Source organism: Monodelphis domestica, chromosome 2, assembly GCF_027887165.1.
Source record: "Monodelphis domestica isolate mMonDom1 chromosome 2, mMonDom1.pri, whole genome shotgun sequence".
Classification (NCBI taxonomy): domain Eukaryota; kingdom Metazoa; phylum Chordata; class Mammalia; order Didelphimorphia; family Didelphidae; genus Monodelphis; species Monodelphis domestica.
This window is the reverse complement of record NC_077228.1, coordinates 179,402,868-179,429,031: the sequence shown is the minus strand read 5'-3', so window position 1 is coordinate 179,429,031 and position 26,164 is coordinate 179,402,868. Positions and strand designations below refer to the sequence as shown.

The window sequence follows — 26,164 nt, the reverse complement described above, 5'->3', positions numbered from 1 at the left end:
TTCTTTTTTATCGTTTATGGTTGTTTTCATTCATTTCAGTTTTACTTTAAGTGCTATTAAAATAATGATGGGAGGTTAAAGATTAAGTGTCCTAGTTGAACTTTAGTAGTGTGTACAAATTGTTATTCTGATCTTCAGTGGTTGAGTAATTAGTATATATTGCTGTGGTCTCAAAACTTAATGATAGGGGGCAGCTCTGTGGATTGAGTCAAGACCAGAGATGGGAGGTCCTGGGTTCAAATGTGGCCTCATAGATTTCCTAGCTGTGTGACCCTGGGCAAGTCACTTAGCCCCCATTGCCTAGCCCTTACCACTCTTGTGCCTTGTAACTGTTGACTGGGGAAAAACACAGAACTATTAAATAGTCAAAATCACTCTTTAATTAAGGGGAAAAGGGGTTCAATGCAGTGGTAGGCCTCAACACAGAGCTATGCGCCACACACGACTGCACAGAGTACGAGGATTGAACTCTGGCCGCTCTGGACACTGACCTCTGGGAAAGCCAATTATGCTTTTCTGAGGAGCCATTAAAATTGGGGAGCTTAAATACCTTTCTAGGTGAAACTTGGGGGCTTGAGGATGAGAGGGACAGTTGATTGAATTTACAATGGTAAGAAAGGAAAATGTGGAGTTCCAGACAGGAATAACTGTGAGGGGCTAGTGCTTCACTATAGACACAAAAGTGAAAGATCCAGCCCTGGGCTGGGCCACCTGGGTAAAGGACTTTAGCCTAGGGGGAGAAACCATTGGGATAAAAGAGATACATAACATCTGATAGGATTAGCTATTCCCACCCAAACTACCTGGAGGTCTATTGTTAGCCTGAGACCAGTGAAGTAGGACTTTCCCTCAGGGAGGAACTCTCACATGAGGAGGTTCCTACCTCCTAACTAAATAAACTGGGGATCACCACATCCCTCTAAGCTACAAGTTTGGGGACTTCTAGATTCCTAGACGGAAGGTAAGGGTTTAAAAAACCCAACAATTTAATGATAACATTCATTATTTTAGTTCACTGATACTATGACATGATAGGAATGTATTTTATTTAGTTGTTTTAATGTTTTCCATGAAAGAATATTTTAGGTTGATAAGTTTAATAAAAGTATTCACACAAAGTGTTTTAGATTTCATTTTGAAAGTCCAATATGTAAAATGAGAATTAAGTCCATGATCATATAACCAAAATATGGTATCATTAATTCATAATCTTTTTTCCTTTTACCCCATGACCTTCCTCAATAATCATTATACTAGTTAAGGAATTGCTGTCTGCTATAAAATATACACTGTCATAACAGATCCTGAAAACTTTCAGTTTCTATTCATTCTTTCCTTTTTTTTCCCTTCATAATTAATTCTTCAAAAGCACATTTCAGAGCCGGAGGCCCTAAATGGCCATTTTGGTAAACATGATAAGTAAACAAGTCACTAAGGTAGCTAACCACTAACCTTATAGATGTCTTTTTGAAGACTTATCTTTCCAGTCTTCTTATACATGATACCCTTCCATTTACTATCCAGGGACACTGCTCTCTTTGCTTTTTCTGGTACACAACATCCCATTTCTCTAGACTCTGCTTTTTTTACTGACTACCCTGCATACTTGAAATGCCCTCCCTACTTACCTTTACCACTTGGCTTCCTAGCCTTCCTTCAAGCTTAAAATACCTTCCATTTACACTGTATGTATCTTGTATGTAAATAGATATTTTCATATTATCTCCATTGTGATAAGAACTTGAGGACAGGGACCATTTTTTGTATCCCCAAGTATCCCCAATAGGAAGCACTTAATAAATGCCTGCTAGTGGTGATGGAATGTTAAAAGAACAATTAGTTCTATCCTTCATTTGTCTACTGTGTCATATTGGGCAGCAAATCTCCTAACTTTTCTGGGCCTTGGGTTCTTAATTTGTAAAATGAGACTGTTGGTTTCTAGTGAATTGTTATTCAAGCTTCTTTAAGCTATCTTGTGGTCTGTATTATTCCTGGTTTAAATGCATAGAACAATAATAGACTTGATTAGCTCCCTTGCATTTAATGATCATATCTTTGTTAATGATTCTCAGATCTACTTATCCAATCCTAAACTCTAGCCTCAAATCTCCAAACTACTTATTGGACATTTTAAAATTATGTTCAAAACTAAACACTTTCTCCCTTCCCAACTGAAGTCCTCCCCACTTCCTAACTTTCTCATTATTTGTTGAGAACACAGCCATTCTCCCAGGCCCTGAAGTCCTATGGTTTATTATCCTTTACTCACTCTTACTCTCCCTACCTCGAAACAAATTTTTCTAACACTAATCTTCCTTTTTGCCCTGTGAAATTGCTGATGCCCTGATACAAGTCTTCAGCACTTCATGGTGGTCTCCATGGATTGGCCTCCTTGCCTCAAATTTCTCCCCATTTCAGGCCATCCTGCATCCAGCTTTCAAATTGATTTTAAAGCACATATCTGATCATGCCATTCACCTATTCAGTAAATTCCAGTGACTTCCTGACACCTTCAGAATAAAATATTAAGTCCTCTACTGGACCTTTAAAAATCCCTTCATAGGGGCAGCTAGGCATAATGGATAGAAAGCATCAGGCCTGGAGTCAGGAGGACTTGGGTTCAAATGTGGCCTCAGACACTTAGCTTTGTGATTCTGGGCAAGTGATTAAACTCTTTTGCCTAGTCCTTACTGCACTTTGTCTTAGAATTGATACTAAGATAGATAAGGGTTTAAAAAAAAAAAGCCCTTTGTAATCTGGTTCTCCCTACCTTTCCAGGTACATCTAATTCACCTCCATGTACTTTGGGATCTAGAGACACTGGCCTCTTTGCCATTCTTTGCTCAAGACTCTTCATTTACCAACTGGACATTTTAATTGACTGCTCCCCATGCCTGGAATGCTCTTCTTCTTCAAATTTGTCTCCTAGTTTTCCTGGCTTCTTTCAAGTCCTAGGTAAAATTTCAGCTCTACAAGAAGCCTTTCTAGATCCTCCTTTATGCTAGTGTCTTCTCTCTGTTGATTATCTCCATTTACCTTGTATATATTTTGTTTATAAATAGTTTAATTTTTTGCATATTGTCTCCCCTCTTAGTCTCAGAGTTCCTTGTAAAGAGGGGCTGTTTTTCTTTTTTTACCCTTGTAGCCCCAAAATTAGCACAGTGCCTAGCAGATGATAATTAATAAGTTGGCTGACTTACTAACAAGTCAGTCAGTCATTAGTGATTGGTAGATAATGTGCTATAAACCTTTAAGATCATGAAAGTGTTTAATAAATTTTCAACTAGATCATTTTGAATGTTTTAAAGTTTAAATATTTTATTTTTTCAAATATTAAGATATAAGACTTAAATTTTTGTTTGTTTCTGGAAGTTGTACATGTTTCTTAATGCCAGGGCCAAACATAGGTAAAATAATAAAGTAACAAAAGTTTGTCTTTGGTTCTACTCTAACTGCTCCAAACTTTGTAAAATAAGAAGCTACTCACATAAATATCAGTGCATACTGCTTCTATAGGACATTCTTGACTGTCTTCCAGTAACTTGAATTTGACACCCTTCAAGATTTGTTTTCATTTTAAGAGAAGAAAGATCTTCATGGACCAAAGAAATTATTATACTAGGGACTTAGGTTTGAGTTCTGCTAATCTTGAGTGCCTCACTTTACCTCTCTGAGCTTCAGTTTTTCTCCTCTAAAGTGGGATTGAATTCTGTTAACATTTATTTGGTTATCATAATGTGCATCATACTGTACTGGGATTTGGAATATAAAGATTCTTTTTAATTATAGGAACCACCTATTTATTTAATTGCTGGAATTGTATCCTTACAATCTCTATTTGGATAAATAAATTAGTTTTGTCCACAGAATTGTCCAGCTTAGTATTGTTTGAGGGTTTACAAACATTGCAGCTGTGTTAGGATAGAATTGAGGAATTGTGCTCATAGTTCTAGATATTCAGCCCACAAAGAACCTTTTGTGAATTAGTTTCAGCAGTTCTAAAGGCATTTCATTCTGAGACAAATAAAAAAGGTATCTTTTTTCATATAGAAGAAATTCAGATATTCACTTTTAAAGTTGCCATTAGAAATCCCTTATTTGGGGGCAACTAGGTGGATAGAAGACTATGCCTGGAGTCAGGAGGACCTGGGTTCAAATTTGGCCTCTGATGCTTCCTAACAGTGTGATCCTAGGCAAGTCCCTTAAACCCCATTTGCCTAGCTCTTACATTCTGTCTTAGAGTTGTTATTAAGACATAAAGTAAAGGTTTAAAAAATCCCTTATTACAAGTATTGTATGCTAGGCATTATTTAGCTTACTATCCAGATAAGTAAGCATGTGAAATCATGCATGCATGTGTGTGTGTGTGTGTGTGTGTGTACTAACAGTTAGACCAAATACTGTTGAAGCTCATAGGAACTTAGAATGTCCACCTCTCCTAAATCTCTATACCTAGCCATGGAGTTCTATAAAAAGCATGCTTTACTCTAGGGTCACCTATAGTCTTAATATTAGGTTATTTTATATAGAAATGGTTGTGTATTTGAAGTCCACAAGTTGCTTTCCATGTATTAATTTGAATCAGATACAGAACAAGTAGTTTATTCTCACACAGAAAAGAGAATCTGCTAAGCAACAAAGAATCATAAAATAATTAGAACAGATTCCAATAACTTCGTTTCTAGTATATTTACATAGCCTAATATTTAGCCTTGCTAATAGAGAGTTAAAAGTTGGGGGGGGAAGGTGGGGGAGAAGGATGAAGGGAGAGAAGGAGAGACAGAGAGGGAGACAGAGAGGAAGGGAGGGAAAGAAAGAGATGGATAGATGGATAGATAGATAGATAGACATACTGGCAAGCAGGCAAGACAACCTCACTGGAGGAGCAAGGCACACTGGGGGAGATAGAAGAGGCACCACATACATAGCAATTCAAACCACCACCACCACTTTGACCACTTTTTCTCCTCAGATCCTGAGGAAGGAAATTCAGGGTTTGGAACTCAAGAGCCTTGGGAATAGTAGTGCCTTGTTAAAAAAAATCAAAATTAATATTAATTCTAGTTTATTTTGTTCTGATTTCATGCTGTATAGATTTTATAATCAATTTTTACATTGCTGTGTGTGTGTGTGTGTGTGTGTGTGTGTGTGGTCACATTGATGAATCCTCAAGCTGAGCTCAGGAATTAAGCTTTCCCTCTGAGTTCATTTAAAGATATGATTTTTTTTAACTGTTGTCTACCATGATTTATCTGATAAGCTGATATGGTATATTTCCAGGAGGTATATTGTCTGTCCTTTCCTGTCCTTGGTCAATTGAGAAGGGTCTTATTTCCCTAAAAAAAAAAAAAGCCTCCTAGCAGCCAGGAAGTCTATCTCTAGTCTACTTACTATGTCCTCAGGAGGCAGATGGGGCCCATAAATCAGTTAAGCCTTCCTTTATGACAGAGAGGTGTGGTTACTAGCCCCAGGTGGGTGCTGGACTGCTTTCTTTGATGTAACCAATCATGTCCCTACTGCCTTGATGCTGTCTAGCCCAGTGCTCCCAAACATCCTGCTGGGAAACAACCCCTTTGCAGATGCAGTTTGGCAACTGCTCTGCAGTGCTATAGTCACAGCTTCTGAAGCAAGTTCATGTCATCAAAATCTTTTACACTGTCAAAACTTCAACATCAGAAGCTGATTTTTATCAATAAAAATGACACTAAGGAAGAGGCATTAACATGTGGTATTAATCTATAGTATTAATCTCATATTTTGCTCTTTCAGAATAGTGATTTAGTTTAGATTTTCTCCAGGGCCACCTGCAAGCAATGAAATAGAGCATAAATGAATTACTTAAATTTGCACATGATTTACAGGTGCAAATTGGTGGGTTATAGTCTTATTTTCCTACAGCAGAAAAAGCACCTACTGATGAATTGAGATCAAAGTTTTAGTTTCACTTGAGATCAAAGTTTTAGTTTCACTAATGATTCTAATTAGCAATGTGATCTTAGACTTTTCATTTATTTCTAATTAGCAATGTGACTTTGGGTTTTCATTCAGTTTATTGCAGAACTTGAAGGGCAGAATGACTGAATTTTGGCTTTAACCCTAGGTGAATGACATCAGGCAAGTCACTAAAGCTCTCTGAGTATCTGTTATGTGGATATGATACTACCTTCTCTACATACTGTAACAGTTAAAAGAGTGGTTGTCATAAACTGTGACCACAAAAATATGGTTTCAAGACAGTGTCTTAAGTTAAATCAAAAAGATGGTGGTCACCATGGTAACAATTCCCAAAATATGAAATACCCAAGTCAGCTGGGTTTTATGGAGATTTTAATTAATACAAATTAAGGAAATTAATGAAAGGAAGAGAGAGAGTAAGAGGAAATAATGAGAAATGGACTAGGCCAGCCTAGGCTTAAGCCTTAAGAGAGAGATCAGTCAGTCTTTTATCAACTCACCACAAGATTTGTCCCAAGCAAGATTCTAGTGTTCAGAGAGACCCTCCAGTATAGTTCCTGAGCTCCACTTCAGCTTCCAAGGCTGAATCATTTTCAGCCACCGAGAGAGAGACCAGCCTTCAATTCAGCTCCATAGCTGTATTTTCACTCAGAGGCCTTTCTGACCTCCTTTTAAAGAGAATTTTCTCCTATGTCACCTCCCCTAAGTTTTCACATCTATCAATCACAGTAGACATTTTCCATAGGAGTGACCATTCTTAATTCACACCTGAGTAGACTAAACTTTTGAGTAATTCACACCTGAGTAGACTAAAACTTCACACCTCGTTTGTTAAGCTTGTCCCTTGCAAGTTTGCAAGTTGCCTGACCTTTTAGTGATTAATTTGACCTTTATAGGTACTTAGCACCCTTTTGTATTAGATCTAAAAATAGACCTAGCTTAAGGATTTTTAGCTTTACATTAAGTATGGGTTAAGTACTTTTCATTGTTCAGTAAGGAGTTTACAACTTTATCTTTCCCTAAAGTATGCTTAAGTATGGGTGGAGTAATGGAAAGTTCTCACATTCCTGATCAAGTACCTTCATTGTTTAAAATGGGGAATGGTCTTAACCAAGTGTTCTAAGGTAGAGTCTGAGAATTTTTAACATTTACAAGTCTGAGAAATTTTAAGATTCACAATACTTTATAGGGTTTTGTGAGACTCAAATTAGAGAATGTATGGGAAAATGTATTAAATAGCATAAAATGCTATGGCAGTATTGTTTTTCAAAGAAAATTACATTACTATTGAGGTTCTCTTTTCTTATGTCTTCTTTCACCCAGGAAGACTTCATCCTTAAGAAGATTAAAACTAAAGCCTGGAGAAAAGTTTGTTTATTGGTAGGAAGCAAGAAACACACCTAGATATTACATGTCTTTACATAACCTATGGTCTGAAAATGATTAATAAAATTTACTATCATTAGAATTGTGAATTTTCCTATTTGTGATAGTGACTTTTCCAAACCTTCTCATCCCTACTCAAACCACCCATGATGCTCCCTCCACCTACTCTCTCAATTTTGTTTCATTCCTTTATTTTGTCTCAGTTCCATCACAGAAAATAAAACTCTTCAAATCTTTAAAATGGGCATATGTGGATTTTGGGAAATTAAGATATACTAAGAGACAGTGGTCCAAGCATGATCAATTTATTAATTAGACTAGCAGTAATCAATAAATTGGTCAGTGGCCTTTTAATGACTCTGAGTAAAAGATGACAGGATCTTGCCTAACAGTACATCATTTGAACCTCCCCTGACAAAATATGACAATCCTGATTGGTATATATTTTGATGAGATGGGATGAGTCACCTCAGCTCCTCCCTCTTACTTCCTCTTTGGGAGATGGGAATTATCCTTAGATGATAGGATTGGTCTTCAAGACTTAAATGTAGTTGACAAGTTGATTGTCAACTTGAATTTGAGTTGAGTATATGGTGGCTGAAGTTACAAAGGTAACTGAGAGTGGAGATACAAACTTACATAATAGAATGGAGATTCAAATGACCTGAGGCTGCCTGAGCAAAGGGTAGAGGTAGTTTCTAGGCAAAGGTTTGATCTTGGGGGTAGCTAAGTGGTTCAGTGGATTGAGAGCCAGGTCTAGAGTCTTGGGTTCAAATGTGGCCTCAGACAATTCCTGGCTCTGTAACCCTGGGCAAGTCACTTAACTCCTTTTGCTTAGCTCTTATTGTTCTATCTTGGAACCAATACATAGTATTGGTTGGTGGAAGGTAAAAAAAAAATTTTTAAATCTTAACCTTTAGGCAAGTTTCTTCAGAATATAGGTCAAAGGTAAAGTTTCAAGGGTAAGGAGTTCAGACTCACATTGTATGTGTCAGCTTGACTTGTCTTAAAAATAGAATTAAAATAAATTTTCAGTTTTACAGCATAGGTATGCTAATTCAATTAAATATTTTTAAGCACTTACTGTGTACAGAGCTATATGCTAGATGCTGGGGTAATAGAATATAGAATATGAGATCCCTATTTCATGTAGATTACAGCCTATATGTAACTTGTCTACACAAGTAATCCTAATACAATGTGGTAAGTGCATAGCAAGTAGAATTATCGTACCATGTGAGGACTGAGGGGGAAAAAGGTCGCAGAATTTAAAAGTTGAAAGGCATCTCACTGAATGACTGGAATGCATAACTGAACAGGAATTATATCACCCCTATAGCATGTCCAACAAGTGCTTGAAAATATCAAATGAGGAAAAGGACCCCCTACCACAGCTGTCCATTTTACTTTTATTTAAAAGCTCATTTTATTGAAAGATAATCCTAATTAATTCTACTTCCTTTCTTCCATGATTAAGCTTCTGATCTGTAATATTGGACAGTTTGGAGGGCAGCTGGGTGGTATAGAGGACAGTAAAGTCAGGAAGACTCATATTCATGAGTTCAAATTCTGCTTCAGATATTTACTAGTTGTGTCACTAAGCCCTCTTTACCTCAGTTTCCTCATGGTCAAATGAGCTGGAGAAAGAAATGGCAAAGCGCTCCAGTGGTTTGCCAAGAAAATTCCAAAATGGGATCATAAAGAGTCAGACATTACTAAAATGACTCAACAACAATCAACTTGAAAAGGTGCTTTTTTTACTTGAAGGCCTTGATCCTGTGTTTATTTGTGACTTTGATCAATATGTAAATGATATAGTGCTTAACAAATTTTGTAGGATAGCTAAAAAATGAATGACAGAGGGCTGGATACTAGAAGATCTTAGGCTAAGATGTGAGAAGCTTGTTAGAATTTAATAAGATGAGGGGGCAGCTGGGTAGCTCAGTGGATTGGGAGCCAGGCCTAGAGACAGGAGGTCCTAGGTTCAAATCTGGTCTCAGACACTTCCCAGCTGTGTGACCCTGAGCAAGTCACTTGACCCCCATTGCCTAGCCCTTACCACTCTTTTGCCCTGGAGCCAATACACTGTATTGACTCCAAGACAGAAGTTATAGGTTTAAAAAAAAAAAGAAAATTTTCTAATAATTAGAGTAAGTGCAATGAGTTGCCTCAGGAGGTAGTGAGTGTTCACCTTTACTAAATCTTCAAGCAAAGCCCTTAATGACCTAGTATGTTGTACAGAATATTCTTATTCAGATTGGGCTTGTATGGGCTAGTCAATAAATTGCCTGTGAACTCAAAGATGCTTCTTCCAGGTCAGAACTAAGAATAAGGAGATACTGATTATAAACTTGCATGAAATCCCTAGACATAACTGACAAATGTGTCTCCTGCTTACTTTCATGGGCCAGCCCTGTAAGGAGCTTATAGATCAAGGTGTAGAATACAACTAAAGCAGTTGAAATTTACTTTCCTGTCCACATCCACTTCATGAAGCAAGAAATGTCTGACATCTGTATATTCATGTAAATACTATTAGCAGTTTCTAATGCTAAACTTTTGGGCAAAGGGAGTATATCCCTGCCTCTCACTGCTTCTCTCTATGTGCCCATTTATCTGCTGATAAATCCAATAAATCGCTGTTTTCAGGGTTTATTTTTCCAGAGGAAGCTGTTGCTAAGGGATGAGATGGTATCACTATAGTTTTATTCAAGGTGATCCTGGAGAATTAGTTTTGCCTAAATTACCTTTCCTTTTTAAAATGTGTATAGCTCTTATTGTATAAAAGAAAACACTTTTTAAAATCTTAAGAAAATATTCCCTGAATGAGAATTATTGCATTATTATATTTTTCTTTCTTTTTCTTTTCCAAACCTGTAATTTCATTGGTAAAAGGAACTCTTAGAGAGTTATTTGGAGACACTGAGAGGTTAAGTGATTTGTCCAGTATGACAGTCAGTTTGCATCTAATGTAGGGCTTGAACCCAGGTCTCACTGTCCCCTATAGCCTAGGTTCTTCTCTCAGCTACTCATTTAGTTATTTGCTATTATGTCAGACTCCTTATGACCCCATTTGGGGTTTTCTTAGCAAATATGCTGGAGTGGTTTTCCATTTCCTTTTCCAATTCATTTTACAGATGAGTAAACTAAGGCAAACAGGATTAAGTGACTTGCTCAGAGTCACACAGCTAGTGTCTGAGACTAGATTTGAACTCAGGAAGATGAGTCTTCCTGACTCCCTGGACTCTTTCTGTTGTGTCACCTAGCTGTCCCATTACTTCTCTTACCTCATTATAAAAGTAAGTTATGTATGCCTCATTAGTCCCTAAATTTTTTTTTATTAAGAGATATGTTTTTTTCTTTAATGACCAGTTTGTGCTATTATGCTCTTATTTGATATTTCAGGTGGCAAAATAAATTAATCAAAACTATTTATTAAGCATCTATTTATTTACTGGGCACTGACTTAGGCAGTGGGTGGGCACAAGTACTAGAGTGAAAATGGTTGAAAAATGATCCTTACTTGCAAAGAATTCTAGAGGTTTTCTTCTGTTGCCAAGTATTGGGACAGCAAGGTGGCACAATGGGTAGAATGCTGGTCCTGGAGTTGGGAAGACCTTTATTCAAATTCCCCCTTGGGGGGAAACAAATAAATTTCCACTTCAGATATTTATCAGCTGTGTGACTGGAAAGGTCACCTAATTCATGTTTGCCTCAGCTTCCTCATCTATAAAATGGGGATGATAGGGTTGATGTGAGGCTAATATGAAATAATAATAATTGTAAAATGCTTAGCCTGGCACATAATAGTAAATACTATGAATGTTATTATTATTATCATGTCCTTTTTGAAGAAAGCTCCTTTTAACAAAGTCAGCCTGACCAGAGAGGTTCTGATTGACTCAGAGCAGAAGGAGGCAGTAGTTTGTCTGTTCTCATGACTGGTCCATGAACTGAGTGGGGGACAGGATTCCTAGGGTCTAAAGTAGAACTATGTCACTGAGTTAATGTCCCACTGAAATGTAATGGGGAAGGAAGATATGTTCTGGCACAGATCTTTAGGTCTTAATTCAATGGAAAGAGCATTAACTCTAGAATCAGAGAAGTTGGACTCAAATTCTGATGCTTACCATCAGCATGACCCTGAGCAAGTCACTTTCCCTCCCTGGGCTCCAGTTTCCTCAATAGTAAAATGAGAGTGTTGGACTGGATGACCTGAGGTTCCTTTCAATTCTAAATATAAATATATCTCCTGTGTTTCTATGTCTGATGATAAAATATCTAACAATAAAGTATGATATAAAATGTGTCCTCTTTGTTAATCGAGGTATTATTGTTCTATAATAAATAATATATATAATAAATAAAATAAAATCAGAGGAAAAACTCATTAGTATCAAAATGCTTAGAGTACTTAGTGAAATGAACTTTAAATTTAACTTTTATTACTTAGAAAATAAATTAACTTACTGTAGTGGTTATTTGTTTTATATATTTAGTGCTATAGTACAGTGGTGGTGAACTTATGGCATGGGTTCCAAAGAGGCACTCAGGGTATTCTGGACACTCAGACACCCTCCATTCCTCAGATTTCATTACTAGAAAGGCAGAGTGACTGTGGTGGAACTGCTCCTCTCCCCCTCTCCACTGTGCCTGAGGACTTTTTTTCACATTCCCCCACCCCTCTGTCAATCAGCCTAATAGGAGAGCTTCCTCCCTTGAGTTGGGGTAAGGGGGAGGAGGTCAGGGCCTGGCATTCAATCTCTGAAAGGTTTGCTATCACTGTTGTAGTGACTCATTTGAGAAACTAATCCTGTAGGACAGCTAGGTGACGCTTTTATTACGGAGGGAAAAAATGAACTAGTAGTTATTTGTTTTGTGTATATATTATATTTACTAATTTGGAAACTAATCCTCTAGGACAGCTAAGTGGTGCAGTATATAAAGTGCTTAGCTTGGAGTCTGGAAGACTCATCCTTAAGAGTTCAAATCCAACCTTAGACACTTACTAGTTGTATGAGTTTCTTCTATAAAATGAGCTAGAGAAGGAAATGATAAACCATTCCGGTATCTTTACCAAGAAAACTCCAAATGGGGTCATGAAGAGTTGGACAGGATTGAAATGACTGAACACCAAATCCTCTAATAGAATGTTACAGGATTGTCTTTTGGGTTTATTTTCAAAAGACATAATGATCAAATGAGACAACATATGCAAAATGCTTTTTAAGCACTATACAGATGCTAGTTATTGTTATGGTTGTTATTAGAAAAATATTCCATCCTTTAATTAGTCTCCTAGAACAAGCTTTTCCCCATTCATCCAATGAGCTCAATCATGACTATTTGGAAGATGTAACAAAAAAATAACCCTGTTATTTGTTATCTGGAATTTACCACTCTGGTAGAGATCTAATACATAGTCCAGATTAAAAAGGGAAACACTGTAGCTGGTGAGGTTCTCCTGTATTTTGATGACATTATAATGATTATATTAAGCTTCAAGACATTCTAGAGCATTATGGAAGAAATTTGTAATCACCCAAGGAATTTGGGCTATCTATCCATACAAGAAAGACTTAAGTGATTGAAAAATGTTAATTTGGATGAACATCCTATAGAGATTTCTTAGACTTTTGGCTAAGATCAAGTATAAACACCCTGTAAAGCTCTGGGAAAAACAGTACAGATGAGTGGTGTACTGGTAAATGTGTAAGAACTGGGACAGTAGGAGGGAAATGTAGGGAAGACACAGTTTTAAGTTTAATCTACATTATTAGCATTTTCTCCAGTGGAACCCTTTATATTATCCTGCCCAAAACTCCTTTCTCTGGTCACCATTTCTCTTTACGTATTGATTTACTTTTCATTCCTATTAGTATAAGGACTTCAATCATCAAAATCATTTAGTGGTGGTTAGAATAATAGAAAAGTATAGGTAAAGGGAATAAACTAGATAAGGAAAAATCAGAAAATCAGAAATAATTATTCAGTGGTTCAATGTTCAATTAATCCAAAAATATAAATTACCTAGGAAAGATCCTCCCTCCTATTTGATAAGAACTGTTCAGAAAATTAGAAAGCAGTCTGGAAAAAAATTAGGCTTGTCTAGAAATTAAAAGAATAATAAGTCAAAATAATCTTTGCTGTTAAGTAACTTGTATTTTTTAAAATAATTTTTTTCATAGTCAACTACCGCCATTCTTATCCAACATACATTACAGAATTCATCTTGCTTGTACAAAAGCTTTTCAGTATCATATAGTCAAAGTTATCTATTTTATCTTTTATAATTGTGCCTTTCCCTTGCTTCACTGAAAATTTATCTTTATCTTATATATGTGAATGGTATACTCTCTGTTTTTAATTTTTTGATGATATGGTCTTTAATATTTGTCATATCTGTTTTGAATTTGTTGTATACTATGGTATAAAATAGTAATCTAAGCCTAATTTTTTCCAGACTGCTTTCCAATTTTCACATAGGGAGTTCTTTCCTAGAAAACTTGTATTTTGGGGTCATTGGAACATTGAGCTATTGAATAGTTTTTATTTCTGATTCTTTCTTAACTGTTCCATTTATCTACTTTTCTGCTTTTCTATTTTATAACCAACATTTAAATGATTATGATGATTAGGCCCTTCTAAAGAGAGTGGGGAAATGTGAGTGAGTCAAGATAAAAAGAGAAATGGTGACCAGGGAAAGGAGTTTTGGTCTGGATAATCTAAAAGTGGCCACAAACTACTCTGGTAATTTGGCCTGCAGGGCTAGGAATAGTTTTTACATTTTTAGATAAATTTTTATATATTTTATTTAAAATGTGAAAATCATTTTTACTTAGCTCGTGGACTGTACAAAATCAGGTGCTGGACCATATACTTTGCCAACCCCCTGAATAGTATGGTTGCATGACAAGCACTTTCCAGAAGAAATAAGAAGTTTTGTTCCTTCAAAGAGTAGCCTTACTATATAGAAAACATCTATTTAGAACACAGGTCTTAAAAACTTTTTTTTTATGTCTTGCCCTCTGGCAAAAACCTTATGAGTTCAAATAATATATTTAAATAAATAAAATAAAGATTATTATATAGCAACAAAAGGTTATTATTAAAGAAACAAATTGTATTGAAATGTAGTCATCAAAATATTTTTTAAAACAAATTTCTGGACTCCACCTTCAGAATCCTTGATTAGAATACAATTAGAATAGAATTAGCAAGGGCTTTCCTGTATTGATTTCCAAGCCCAAATTCTTTCCTTCCTCACCTCTGCTTATTAGAATCCTTAGCTTTCTTCAGTTCAGGTGTCACTTTTATATTTGAGACTTTTCCGATTCACACTAATTGTTAATGCTGTTCCTCTCCTGTAGCAACTTTATTTTTATTATCTCTTTATATTCTTTATCTTCCCTCAGTAGAATGTAAGCTCTTCAAAAGCAAGGACTATTGTTTTGTTTTTTCATCTATGTATCTTCAGTGAAGTTTTTCTCCCATAGTACTTTTTTAAATGCTTGTTCAATTTAATTGTATGCTCTTGATTTGAAGATTTAGTGTTTCCTCTTTGTAAAGGCAAAATTTTTTTAAAGTGTAGATTTATGTTATTTGTGAAGGATAAGAACTCATTAAAACAAGATGTTAGTGTTTTTTTTTAAAACAAAATAAAGTTTCAGTCTTATTATTTTAAGTTTTAGAGGAAACTTTGGGAAAACAAATATCAGTAGCCTATTGTGCAAAAAACTTTTTACTTGCTTAGGAGAAAAATTCTTTTGTAACATTTATAATAACAGCCTTACAATAATTTCACAATTTTATTCTTATAAATAAGAACCCATAGAAACCCAAGTTGTTTTGGTTAAGAATCTTGTCTTACACAGAGACTAATACATTGTGGTATAATCGAACGTAATGGACTTCTCCATTAGTAGCGGTGTAATGTCCCTGAACAATCTGCAGGGATCTAGTAGAAAAAAAACTATTCATAAGCAGAGGACAAACTGTGGGAGTAGAAACACCAAGGAAAAGCAACTGCCCAACTACAGCAGTTGAGGGGACATGACAGAGGAGAGACTCTAAACGAACACTAATGCAAATACTAACAACATGACAATGGGTTCGAATCAAGAACACATGTGATATCCAGTGGAATCATGCGTCAGCTATGGGGGGTGGGGGGGAGGAAAAGAAAATGATCTTTGTCTTTAATGAATAATTCTTGGAAATGATCAAATAAAATATTATTTAAAAAAAAGAATCTTGTCTTAAAAAAGATTTAGAGATGGGGAAGAGGAAATAAATAGGAAGAAATTTTAATTTTCAGAATGTTCAAGAAAAATAGTTTGGGAACATTTTTCTTACGGAACCTCAATGCCTATTGCTTGATCTTTTAACATAAATTATTTAGATTATAGTTTTTGTGGTGTAGGTAAACTACATTTCATGAAAAAATTTGTTTATAATATTTGTCTGAATGTTGGCCTTCCATTGTTAAATACAGAGTTAAGTACCAGGAAAAGAAGGTAGTTGTGGGAAGCCTCAGATTTTGTCTATGTTCTCTTAGAACAGGGAAAAGAGTTAAGAGTTCCATAAAGCGTCCCCTTCTGGGTCTGTAAAGCATATTTCCCTCTGAGTTAAAGATCTCCTTGCCATATATGTTTCTCATTGGTCTCTAGGAATCATTGATACTCAATATCCTTTAGGCTTTCCAAGCCCTATAATCATGCTGTATGACCATTATAATGGAGCTAATCGACCAGTCCTTTTAATGCCTCATTGGTTGGTGTCCTTCTTACTAGAAAAGGAACAGACACACTGGTGATGTCTTTGATTGGCATATAAACTGGATTTAAGTGAGGCAGAGTTGCACAAAGTCTTTAGCCTCACTCACTTTTCCAGTCATTGAAGTCTGGTGGCAAGAGAGAAATCAAAATGACTGTGGTCATGGCTCAAAATGCAGTGGATGACTTTGGTATCTTTGATGTCTGACCAAGCTCTAAGCGCTCCTTAGAAGTGACTGCTTCCACAGCCTTAATGACCATCGAAACAAATTGGTCTTATCCAGCCTTCTACCATGGAAAGTCTTCCTATGCCTGAAGTAGATACCATCTTCCCAACTCACCATTGGGTTTGAGGCCCAATTGTTACCCTTGACTTGATTTAGCCTGCCGACTGAAATAGTTTTATGAGACAGTTTTACTGGGGTGTGGGCCACTATGCATGCTTCAGCTTCTTCTTCTTTTTTTTTTTGGACATAAAATGAATTAATTTTATTAAATTAAAAGGCTTTTGTACAAATAAAACCAAGTAAATAAAATTATCAGGGAAACAAAAAACTGGTGGAAAGATTTTTTTAAATTTTATTTGCTCAATTTCAAACATTATTCCTTGGTTACAAAAATCATATTCTGTTCCTCCCTCCCCTCCCCCTGCCCTTCCCATAGCCAATGCGCAATTCCACTGGGTATTACATGTATCCTTGATCAGAACCTATTTCCTCCATGCTGTTGATGTTTGCACTAGGATGTACATTTAGGGTCTATATCCACAATCGTATCCCCCTCAGACCCATGTAACCAAGCAGTTGTTTTTCTCCCACAGTTTTCCCTCTGAATATGGATAGTGTTTTCTCATAGATCCCTTTGGGTTGTTCTTGATCACTGCATTGCCACTAATGGAGAAGGCCATTACATTCGATTGTACCACAGTGTATCAGTCTCTGTGTACAATGTTCTCCTGGTTCTGCTCCTTTCACTCTGCATCACTTCCTAGAGGTTGTTCCAGTCCCCATGGAATTCCTCCACTTTAATATTCCTTTGAGCACAATAGTTATTCCATCACCAACATATACCACAATTTGTTCATCCATTCCCCAATTGAAGGGCAGCCCCTCATTTTCCAATTTTTTGCCACCACAAAGAGCGCAGCTATGAATATTCTTGCACATGTTTTTTTTCCTTATTATCTCTTTGGGGTACAAACTGTAAATCTTGAAATTTCTCAGACTTGTAAATGTTAAAAAATTCCCCAATGGGGAATTCTCCATTGGGACAATTCCCTATTAGGGACCATTCCCCATCTAAAATGTGAGAACTCTACTTAGATCAGAAATGTAAAGACCTCTACTCCACCCGTACTTAAGTCATGCCTATTTTTTAGAATTAATACAAAGGGGTGCTAAGTACCTATAAAGGTCAGGCAACTTGTGAATTTACAAGGAACAAAGAACTGGGAAACTTACTCAGAGCTTTCCTGGTGTGAATTACTCAAAAATCCACACCTTCTTAGGTGTAGACTAAGAATGGTCTGTCCTTTGAAAAATGTATACTGTGATTGGTATATGTAAGAATTTAGGGAAGGTGACAAAGGAAAATTTCCCTTTATAAGGAAAGGAAAAGCTGAAAAACAGGGTCTCTAGAGCTCTCAAAAGACAGTCTCTAAGGAGGTTGTTGAGAGAAGGACAATCTCTAAGGAGGTCTCTCAAGGGAGGCTGACTCTGGCTGGAACTCCCTCTGGGGAGACTCTGTCCCCCTGAATTCTCGCTTGAACAGATCTTATGGTGAGTGATTAAGGACTGACTGATCTTTTCTTTTAGGGCTTAGGCCTGGGTTGGCCAGGGCTGTCTGGGCCGGCCTATTCTTTTCTCATTTATTTCCTTTTTCTCTCTCTCTCTTTCTTTGATTCCTCATTGTATTATTAATTAAAATTCTCTATAAAACCCAGTTGACTTGGGTATATTCATAATTGGGAATATTTCCCTGGCAACCACCTTATATTTGATTTAAAAACAAAACACTGTAGTGAAAACTGATTTCCTGTGGCCACAAATTTACTCACCCACTCTTTATATCTATCACAATTTATATCTTCCACTATTTTAACTCACTACAGTTTACAACCTCAACCATTTTAACTATTATAAAACCCTGCAGTGCTATGGCTGGATCAAAGGGCAGACAGTCTTTTAGTACCCTTTGGGTTTAGTTCCAAATTGCCCTCCAGAATGGCTGGATCAATTCACAACTCCACCAGCAATGAATTAATGTCCCAACTTTGCCACATCCCCTCCAGCATTCATTACTTTCCTTTGCTGTAATGTTAGCCAATCTGCTAGGTGTGAGGTGATACCTCAGAGTTGTTTTGATTTGCATTTCTCTGATTATAAAAGATTTAGAGCACTTTTTCATGTGATTATTAATAGTTTTGATTTCTTTGGCTGAGAACTGCCTGTTCATGCCCCTTGCCCATTTATCAATTAGAGAATGGCTTGATTTCTTTGTACAATTGATTTAGCTCTTTGTAAATTTGAGTAATTAGAGCTTTGTCAGAGGTTTTTGTTATGAAGATTGTTTCCCAATTTGTTACTTCCCTTCTAATTTTGTTTACATTGGTTTTGTTTGTACAAAAACTTTTTAATTTGATGTAGTCAAAATTATTTATTTTACATTTTGTGGCTTTTTCTAAGTCTTGCTTGGTTTTAAAGTCTTTTCCTTTCCCAAAGGTCTGACATGTATACTATTCTGTGTTCACATAATTTACTTATAGTTTCCTTCTTTATGTTCAGGTCATTCACCCATTCTGAGTTTATCTTGGTGTAGGGTGTGAGGTGTTCATCCAAACCTAATCTCTCCCACATTGTCTTCCAATTTTCCCAGCAGTTTTTATCAAATTCATGCCTCAGCTTCTTGAAGTAATAGATGAGAGCTGGATGGCAGGTGGACACCAAAGGAGGCTGAGCAGCCCATGAAAGAAGGGTTCTTAATAAGATTCCCTGAACATCCTTCATATTCCTTTTTAAATGCTGAGCACAGGTGCCACCTCCTATTCTAGGCTTTACTTAGTTTTCCACTCCTAACCCAACTGTTAGTGCTCCTCCTCCCCCATATGAGTTGGTATATACTTATCTTTTTACCTATTGTTTCTTCCCAATAGAACATAAACTTCTTGGGAACAATAAATTCCTTCCACACTCCCTCTTTTTTTAGATACCTCCTTTTTGCAAGAAAGTGTGACACTTTTCTTTAGCAAAGTGCCTTATATATAGCAGATACGTAACAAATGCTCGTTGAATTGAATTGTAGTGTAGTTCTCTATACTTGCTTATACCTTGTATATCTTTTATTGATTTAACTGAATAAAATACCCAAAACACTGATTTGTGGGAGTCAGTTTCTATTATGTGAATTCGGTATAGTCTATTGTTATATGATCATTTGAACACATTTTATCCATTTTTAGCACTTGGACTTTACTTTAAAATGGCTTGGTTTGCTTTCTTTTAAAGCTTAACATTTTGACTGTCAGACTTTTTCCCCTTTGCTAACAGCTGTTCTTTAAGTTTAAAGCTGCTCTAGGTAACCAGCAGCAGTAAGGCATAACCTTAAGTTTTTTCTAATACAAGTAGTTTCTGTATTTTCACTGTTTCCATTCCCCAGTTCCCATTTCCTCAGTGAGCTCATTGGATGTTATAATCAGTTCTTGTTATAGGTCACAGTGTATGATGTCAGAATTTTGCTTTCTGGGCATCTAGGAAATACACCCTGTCAACTGTGGATCACCTATAGTTTTCATTAATTAAATTTAAATGTATGGGTATTTAATTGAACTCTTACTATGTAGAAAGCTCTTTCCTAAGTACTTCAATGACTGTTCCTCTTTTACAGTCTCTTGCTAGGTCTCCTTTGTGATTAGTGGGTAGGTTGAACTAACTAAGGAATAAAGGGATACTAAGCAATGTAAAGACTGAGGTGTATTTGAATCATTAACTCTATACTCTACCAATTGGGCTAACTGGTTAGAAGATACTTATTTATGAAAGAAACCTCAGCAAATCCATAGGCGTTTATTAAGCAACTACTATGTACTAAAAAAAGCACTGATTTACATGCTGAGGATAAAAATATTAAGAATGAAATATTTCCTACTAACAGAGAGCTTACATTATAATGTATGCATTATAGATATATAATGTATAATGTAACGCAAGTATGCATATTAGCATGTACAGAATCAATTTAAAGAAAACAAATACAAAGTAGATAAATACAAGGTAATCTGGGAGGGAAGGCATCTGAAGATAAGGAAGAAAATAACCTCTTGAATTTGATGAGGCAGAGATGAGAAAGTACAGCCAGTGCAGATTGGAGCTGATATGAGTGTGTGAGAAGTAAAAAGTCATTTGCCTAGATCACAGAATGTTGGAAGGAAAGGCTTCTGAAGTCTGAAAGATAGGTTGGGGGCAGATAGTGAAGGGCATTAAAAGCTAAACAGAGGAGTTTTATATTTGTTCCAAAAGGCACTTGGCAACCAGTGGAGTTTATTGAATAAATATATGTGACATGGGTGCTGAAGAAAAATCATTTTAGCAGAGCATTAGAGGATAGACTTCCTCCTTACTAGTGGAGAGAAGCGTGAGGTAGGGAGGATTAGTTAGGGGGTTGTTGTAATAATAGAGGAGAAAGACTGAACTAAGGTAGAAGCTGTATAAAGTGTAAGATGAGAGAGATATTGTAGAGAGAGATAGAAATGGTAAGATTTGGTAACGAATAGGATATGTAAGGTGAGGGAGAGTGAGAAGTTAAATACAAACCTGGGAGACTGAATGTTGTTGCTTTCTCTATAGAAATAATGACTCTTCGAAGTTGGTTCAGTTTAGGGAAAAAGAAAATATTAGCAGGGATACTATGGCAACAACATATCAGAAAAATTAACAATGATTTGACCAGATTTCCATCAGGAATGCAATATTCAGTATCAGGAAACTGTTACAAATATAATTGACCATATTAATGACAAGAACAACAAAATATGATTTTATCAATAGATATAGAAAAAGCTTTTGAAAAGAAAAAACACCAGGGCAACCAGGTGGCTCAGTGGATTGAGAGATAGACCTAGAGATAGGAAGTCCTGGGATCAAATGTGACCTCAGATATTTCCTTGCTATATGACTGGGCAAGTCATTTAAACCCAATTGCATAGCCCTTACTGCTCTCCAAGACGGAAGGTAAGGGGAAGGAAGGAAGGAAGGAAGGAAGGAAGGAAGGAAGGAAGGAAGGAAGGAAGGAAGGAAGGAAGAACACATTCTTGTTTATAATACTAGGAAGTATAGAAATAAATGGATCTTTTCTTAATTTGGTAAATAGTATTTATCTAAAATCAATAGTATTTAGCTAAATTAGTATTCATCTAAGAAAGCCAACATTACTAGAATAGGTATAAACTAAAGACTTAATTCCAGCAAGATCAAGGATAAAGCAAAGATGCCCATTGTCATCCTTCATATTCAATATTGTGCTAGAAGTGCTTCTATAGCAATAAAATGGGGAGGAAGGATTTCAAACAAGTATAATATAATTTACTTAGGAAAATCCTAGAAATCAACTTAAAAAACTAATTGAAAGATTACCAACTTTAGCACTGTTGCAGAATATAAAATCACCATAAATCTGTATTTCTGCATATTACCAAGAGAATCTAGCAGGAAGAGATAGAGAAATTGCACTTGAGTAACTCCAGAAAATATAAAATACAGGGGACTGTACTTGCCAAGACACACAAATGAACTATAAGAACATAATTTAAAATCACTCTTTAAAAATTAAAGACAGATCTGAATAATTGGAGAAATATTAATTGCTTATAATATATAGGTCTGGCCAAAAATGGAAATGACAATACTGACTAAATTAATTTACTCAGTGTCATGCCAATAAAACTACTAAAGCATTACTAGAAAGAGCTAGAAAAAAAATCATCTGGAGAAAAAAAGTCAAGATTTTCACAGGAATTAATGAAAAAAATGTTGGAAGAAAGAACACTTAGCAGCATTAGATCTTAATTATTCTACAACACAGTAATTGTAAAAATACAAGTTGATACTGGTTAAAGAAATAGAGAGGTGACCAGTGGATATATAGGTATATAGTATACAGAAGCGAATGAACATAGTGGACTAGTGTTTGATAAACCAAAACTCACTATTTTACAAAAACTTTTGGGAAAACTAAAAAGCTGTATGGCAGGATCTTAGTAGAGACTAACATTTTATTTCATATAACAAGATAAAGTCCAAATTAATGCATGATTCAGACTTAAAGGGTAGCATAAGCAAATGAAAGAATCATGGAAGAAATTATCTCTCACATATGAATAGTAAGGAGTTCAATATCAAGTAAGATACAGAGAGGATCATAGAAGGCAAAATGGGCAATTTTGATTACCTAACATTTAATAGTTCTTGTATAACCAAAACCAGTGGGGAAAAAATAATCGTCGCAGAATGTTTTCTCTGATAATGTTTTCCCTTCTAAGATATATAGGAAATTGAGTCAGATGTGCCTCCTATATCAGCCCACCATCCCATTCTCTGTACTGATTCTTCTAAAGCTTTTCATCCCCCCTCAAACCTTTAATACTTTCTCCTACTACCCTTCTAGATGAGAATCTTGCCTTTTATGTTACAGAAAAAATTGAGGCCATTCACTGTGAGCTCTGTCTTCTACTCTATTCCTCATCTCATATAACTTAGATCCCTTCTGCCATTATCTCCTATTCATCCTTCTTTTATGCAAGGAGTTAGCCTTACTCCTTACCAAGGCAAACTTATAACTCCTTTTTTGCTCCTTACTCTCTTCTTAGCTTCTTATATTCTAATTTCTAACCTCATCTTTTTCACTGAAACTGTCTTTTCCAAGGTTACCAGGGATCTCTTTACTTGCCAAATCCAGTGGCTTTTTTTAAAGCAATTTCCATTCTCCCAGATCTCTCAGCAGTTTTTGATCATTCTCTCCTCTTTGATACTCTCTACCCTCTAGGTTTTTGGGACACCACTCTCTCCTGGTCCTTCTCCTACTATCAGACTTTTCTTCAATCTTCTTTGATATATATTTGTACAGATCATACTAACTATAAGTCTCCCACAGAGCTCTGTCCTAAATATTCTATAATGCCATGATTTAATTCATTCCAAAATTTAGATAAAATATTAACTTATAGTGCAAAACAGGAATGCATTGTTATAATTGGATTTTTTTTTCTTTGTAGATCCTCCAGAGTACTGATATATGAAATGGCAGAGAATGGAAAAAATTGTGAACAGAGACTTACAGGGATGAATAAGGAACAGCACAATGGAAACTTCACAGGTAAGCTTAGAACTAATATTTTGTGGCTTAAGGAGAACATATGAATAGGGTTTCACAGCAATTCAAGCTTGATACTTATAAGAAAAAACATTCAGGATGATGGAAATACAACTATAACTTATTGTTACCTTTTGGCAAGATTGGTAGCCTCTTGGAAACATGATTATTAAAATTGATCTTAAGGCACAATATATATTTCGATGAGCTTCCCACAACAAAGGAATGGGGAGGGAAACTAAGGGTAATTCATGAGATTGCATTGTTCTTCTCCAAGAAGAAAGAGAAAAGATCATTTGCTTGTAAGAATGAAGTCTGGGTGGTTGTGGTTGTGGAATAAAACATCTCTAACTTGCCAAACATGTTGTAGATCCACATTCAATTTACTATTTCAAGTTAGTTAGAATTGTGGCCCAAGGCCTCTCTTCTCTAATGAAAGATCAAGATGTCATATGGTGAAATACATTTAAACCAACCATATCTAAGCTATAATTTAGTGTTTGTAAAGTTCAAATTAATAGTTATAAGAAGTTGAGGGGGCAAGTTGCATAACTTTTTGATATAGATAAAAAGAAAATATATTCCTTTTTTTCCCCCCTTTCAGACCCCTCTTCATTGAATGAAAAGAAGAGACGGGACCGGGAAGAAAGGCAGAATATTGTCCTGTGGAGGCAGCCACTCATTACCTTGCAGTATTTTTTTCTGGAAATCCTAATAAACTTGAAGGAATGGACCATAAAGTAAAGCTTTTCTTTACCTTTGATATAAACTTTTTAATAATTTTTGAAATCCTGAGTTATGATTCTCTTTTTATTTTTACCAATAATAATTATTTGCATTTGGAAAAACTATTGTGGAAGCATATTTTTCTTTTTTAAACTATGCAGAGACTTAAAAAAAAAAAGGCAGGCTGAACACTGCAAATATTTCTACCAATTTAGTTTTTATGGTTCCTGATGTATTATCTTATACTACAAGTGCTCTCAAGTTAATTAGAAAACACTTAGAATGTGTTAGGTTTTCTTGATCATATCCATTTATACAAACAAGCTCTTGAAAACAAGAACTTTTTCTCTTTCTGGATTTACCTTAAGACGGACTTTTTAACTTGTCTAAAAAAAATTGACCCAATTTCAGTATTCTTTGGGATATTATGTATTTTATTTTATTTTTTAAAAGAGTTCCATAGGCTTTTCCAACAGCCAAGGGAGTATTTGACACAAAAGAGGTAAACAACCTCCCTGCCTTAAAAGTAGAAAGCTCCTTAATTACTGTGATTTTGAAAGTTATTAAGTTAAATTTTTCCTTATTTTACAGAACAAAGTTCAAGCCTTGTATGTAGTAAACATTTTTATTAATAGTTTGAGCTAGGAGAGGACTTTGTCTTAAAAATGTATTCTGCCTTTAAGCTTAGTGTTAGTGAATCGTTACTTCAGATGTCATAAACAGCTTATCAGGACTTGATATGCTCTCATCATAACAGTTTAGGTTGATGTAGAATGGGGCATTGTAGAAGGAAAGAAAGGCTTAAAGCAAGAAAATCAGATTATCATAATATTCCACAAGGCAGGATATTTATGGATTGAAGGAGAAGTACTTATTTTGTTTAAGTAGTTTCCACTAATCAAACTCTCTAGCTGCCCATCCTAACAGCTTCAACAAGGATTCTTTTAACTATTATAAGAGGCCTGAAATTGAGACTGCAAGAATCTCTGATTATCATTTATTTATTTTTAAGATTGTGGCATCGGCGAAACATTGTGGTGTCTTTTTTAGTACTGCTTGCTGTGCTTACAGCTATGTATTACATTGAAGGAACACATCAACAGGTAAGAGTTCATTTAACATTCTGCTTTTGAAAGCCCCTAACCTGGATAAAAACCAATCAGTTTTGCCAAGGGGCTGCCATAAATTTCAGAGGATTTCCAATGAGTTTAAGCAAATAGCATGATATCTGGCCTTACACCAATTGAGTTGGCCAACTGCAAGCAGTTAGTTTTGGCTTATACATACTTTTGGATTTTCTGAGAGTTAGTTAGATAAATGTCACTTTTCAGATGGTTCCCAAACCAAGCATTATGAATCTTTTTTAAAAAATTATAGTTTTATGTGTTTTTGTTAAATACTTCCCAGTTTTTATTTTCTTCTTAAACCCTTATCTTCTGCCTTAGAATCAATATTTTGTGTGGTTCCACGATAGAAGAGTGGTATGGGCTAGGCAGTGGGGTTAAGTGACTTGCTCAGTGTCATGCAACTAGGAAGTATCTGAGGCCAGATTTGAACTTAGGACCTCCCGTCTCTAGGCCTCACTCTCAGTCCACTGTGCTATTCAGCTTCCTCCCAGTTATGTATATTTTAAAATTTAACATTCATTTAAAAGTTTTTTGAATTTCAAATTCTTTTCCCTCTTCCCCTACCTATTGAGAAAACAAGAAATATGATATCACTTATACATGTGAAGTCATGCAAAACATATATCCCTATTAGTCATGTCACAAATAAATACACCAAAAAACAAGGTTAAAAAAGGTGGGGAAAGTTCCAAGCATTGTGAATCTTCAGAGAATTGTCAAATCCTCACATTTTATATATAAGGCAAAGTTACATTTTGTACCAGATAGATTTTTATATTATTTTAGGAAAAGGATTGTATAATATAGTAAGTTCATTTACAAATGTGAAATGAA

At 35.7% G+C, this 26,164-nt stretch overlaps 1 protein-coding gene across 5 annotated transcripts in view; it reads left to right on the top strand.

The window, feature by feature from the left end:
- VMP1 (vacuole membrane protein 1) overlaps positions 1–26,164 on the top strand; it is a 146,544-nt gene that overhangs the window by 16,514 nt on the left and 103,866 nt on the right. For 3 of the 5 annotated variants that reach the window (XM_056816486.1, XM_056816487.1, XM_007481777.3), the window contains exons 2-5: positions 2,779–2,955; positions 23,380–23,480; positions 24,082–24,217; positions 25,216–25,306. In XM_056816486.1, the coding sequence (XP_056672464.1) occupies positions 23,405–23,480; positions 24,082–24,217; positions 25,216–25,306 (303 nt within the window). In that variant the 5' untranslated portion in view covers positions 2,779–2,955; positions 23,380–23,404. The remainder of the gene's footprint in view (positions 1–2,778; positions 2,956–23,379; positions 23,481–24,081; positions 24,218–25,215; positions 25,307–26,164) is intronic. The other 2 variants (XM_056816485.1, XM_001362566.5) reach the window with 1 other exon arrangement.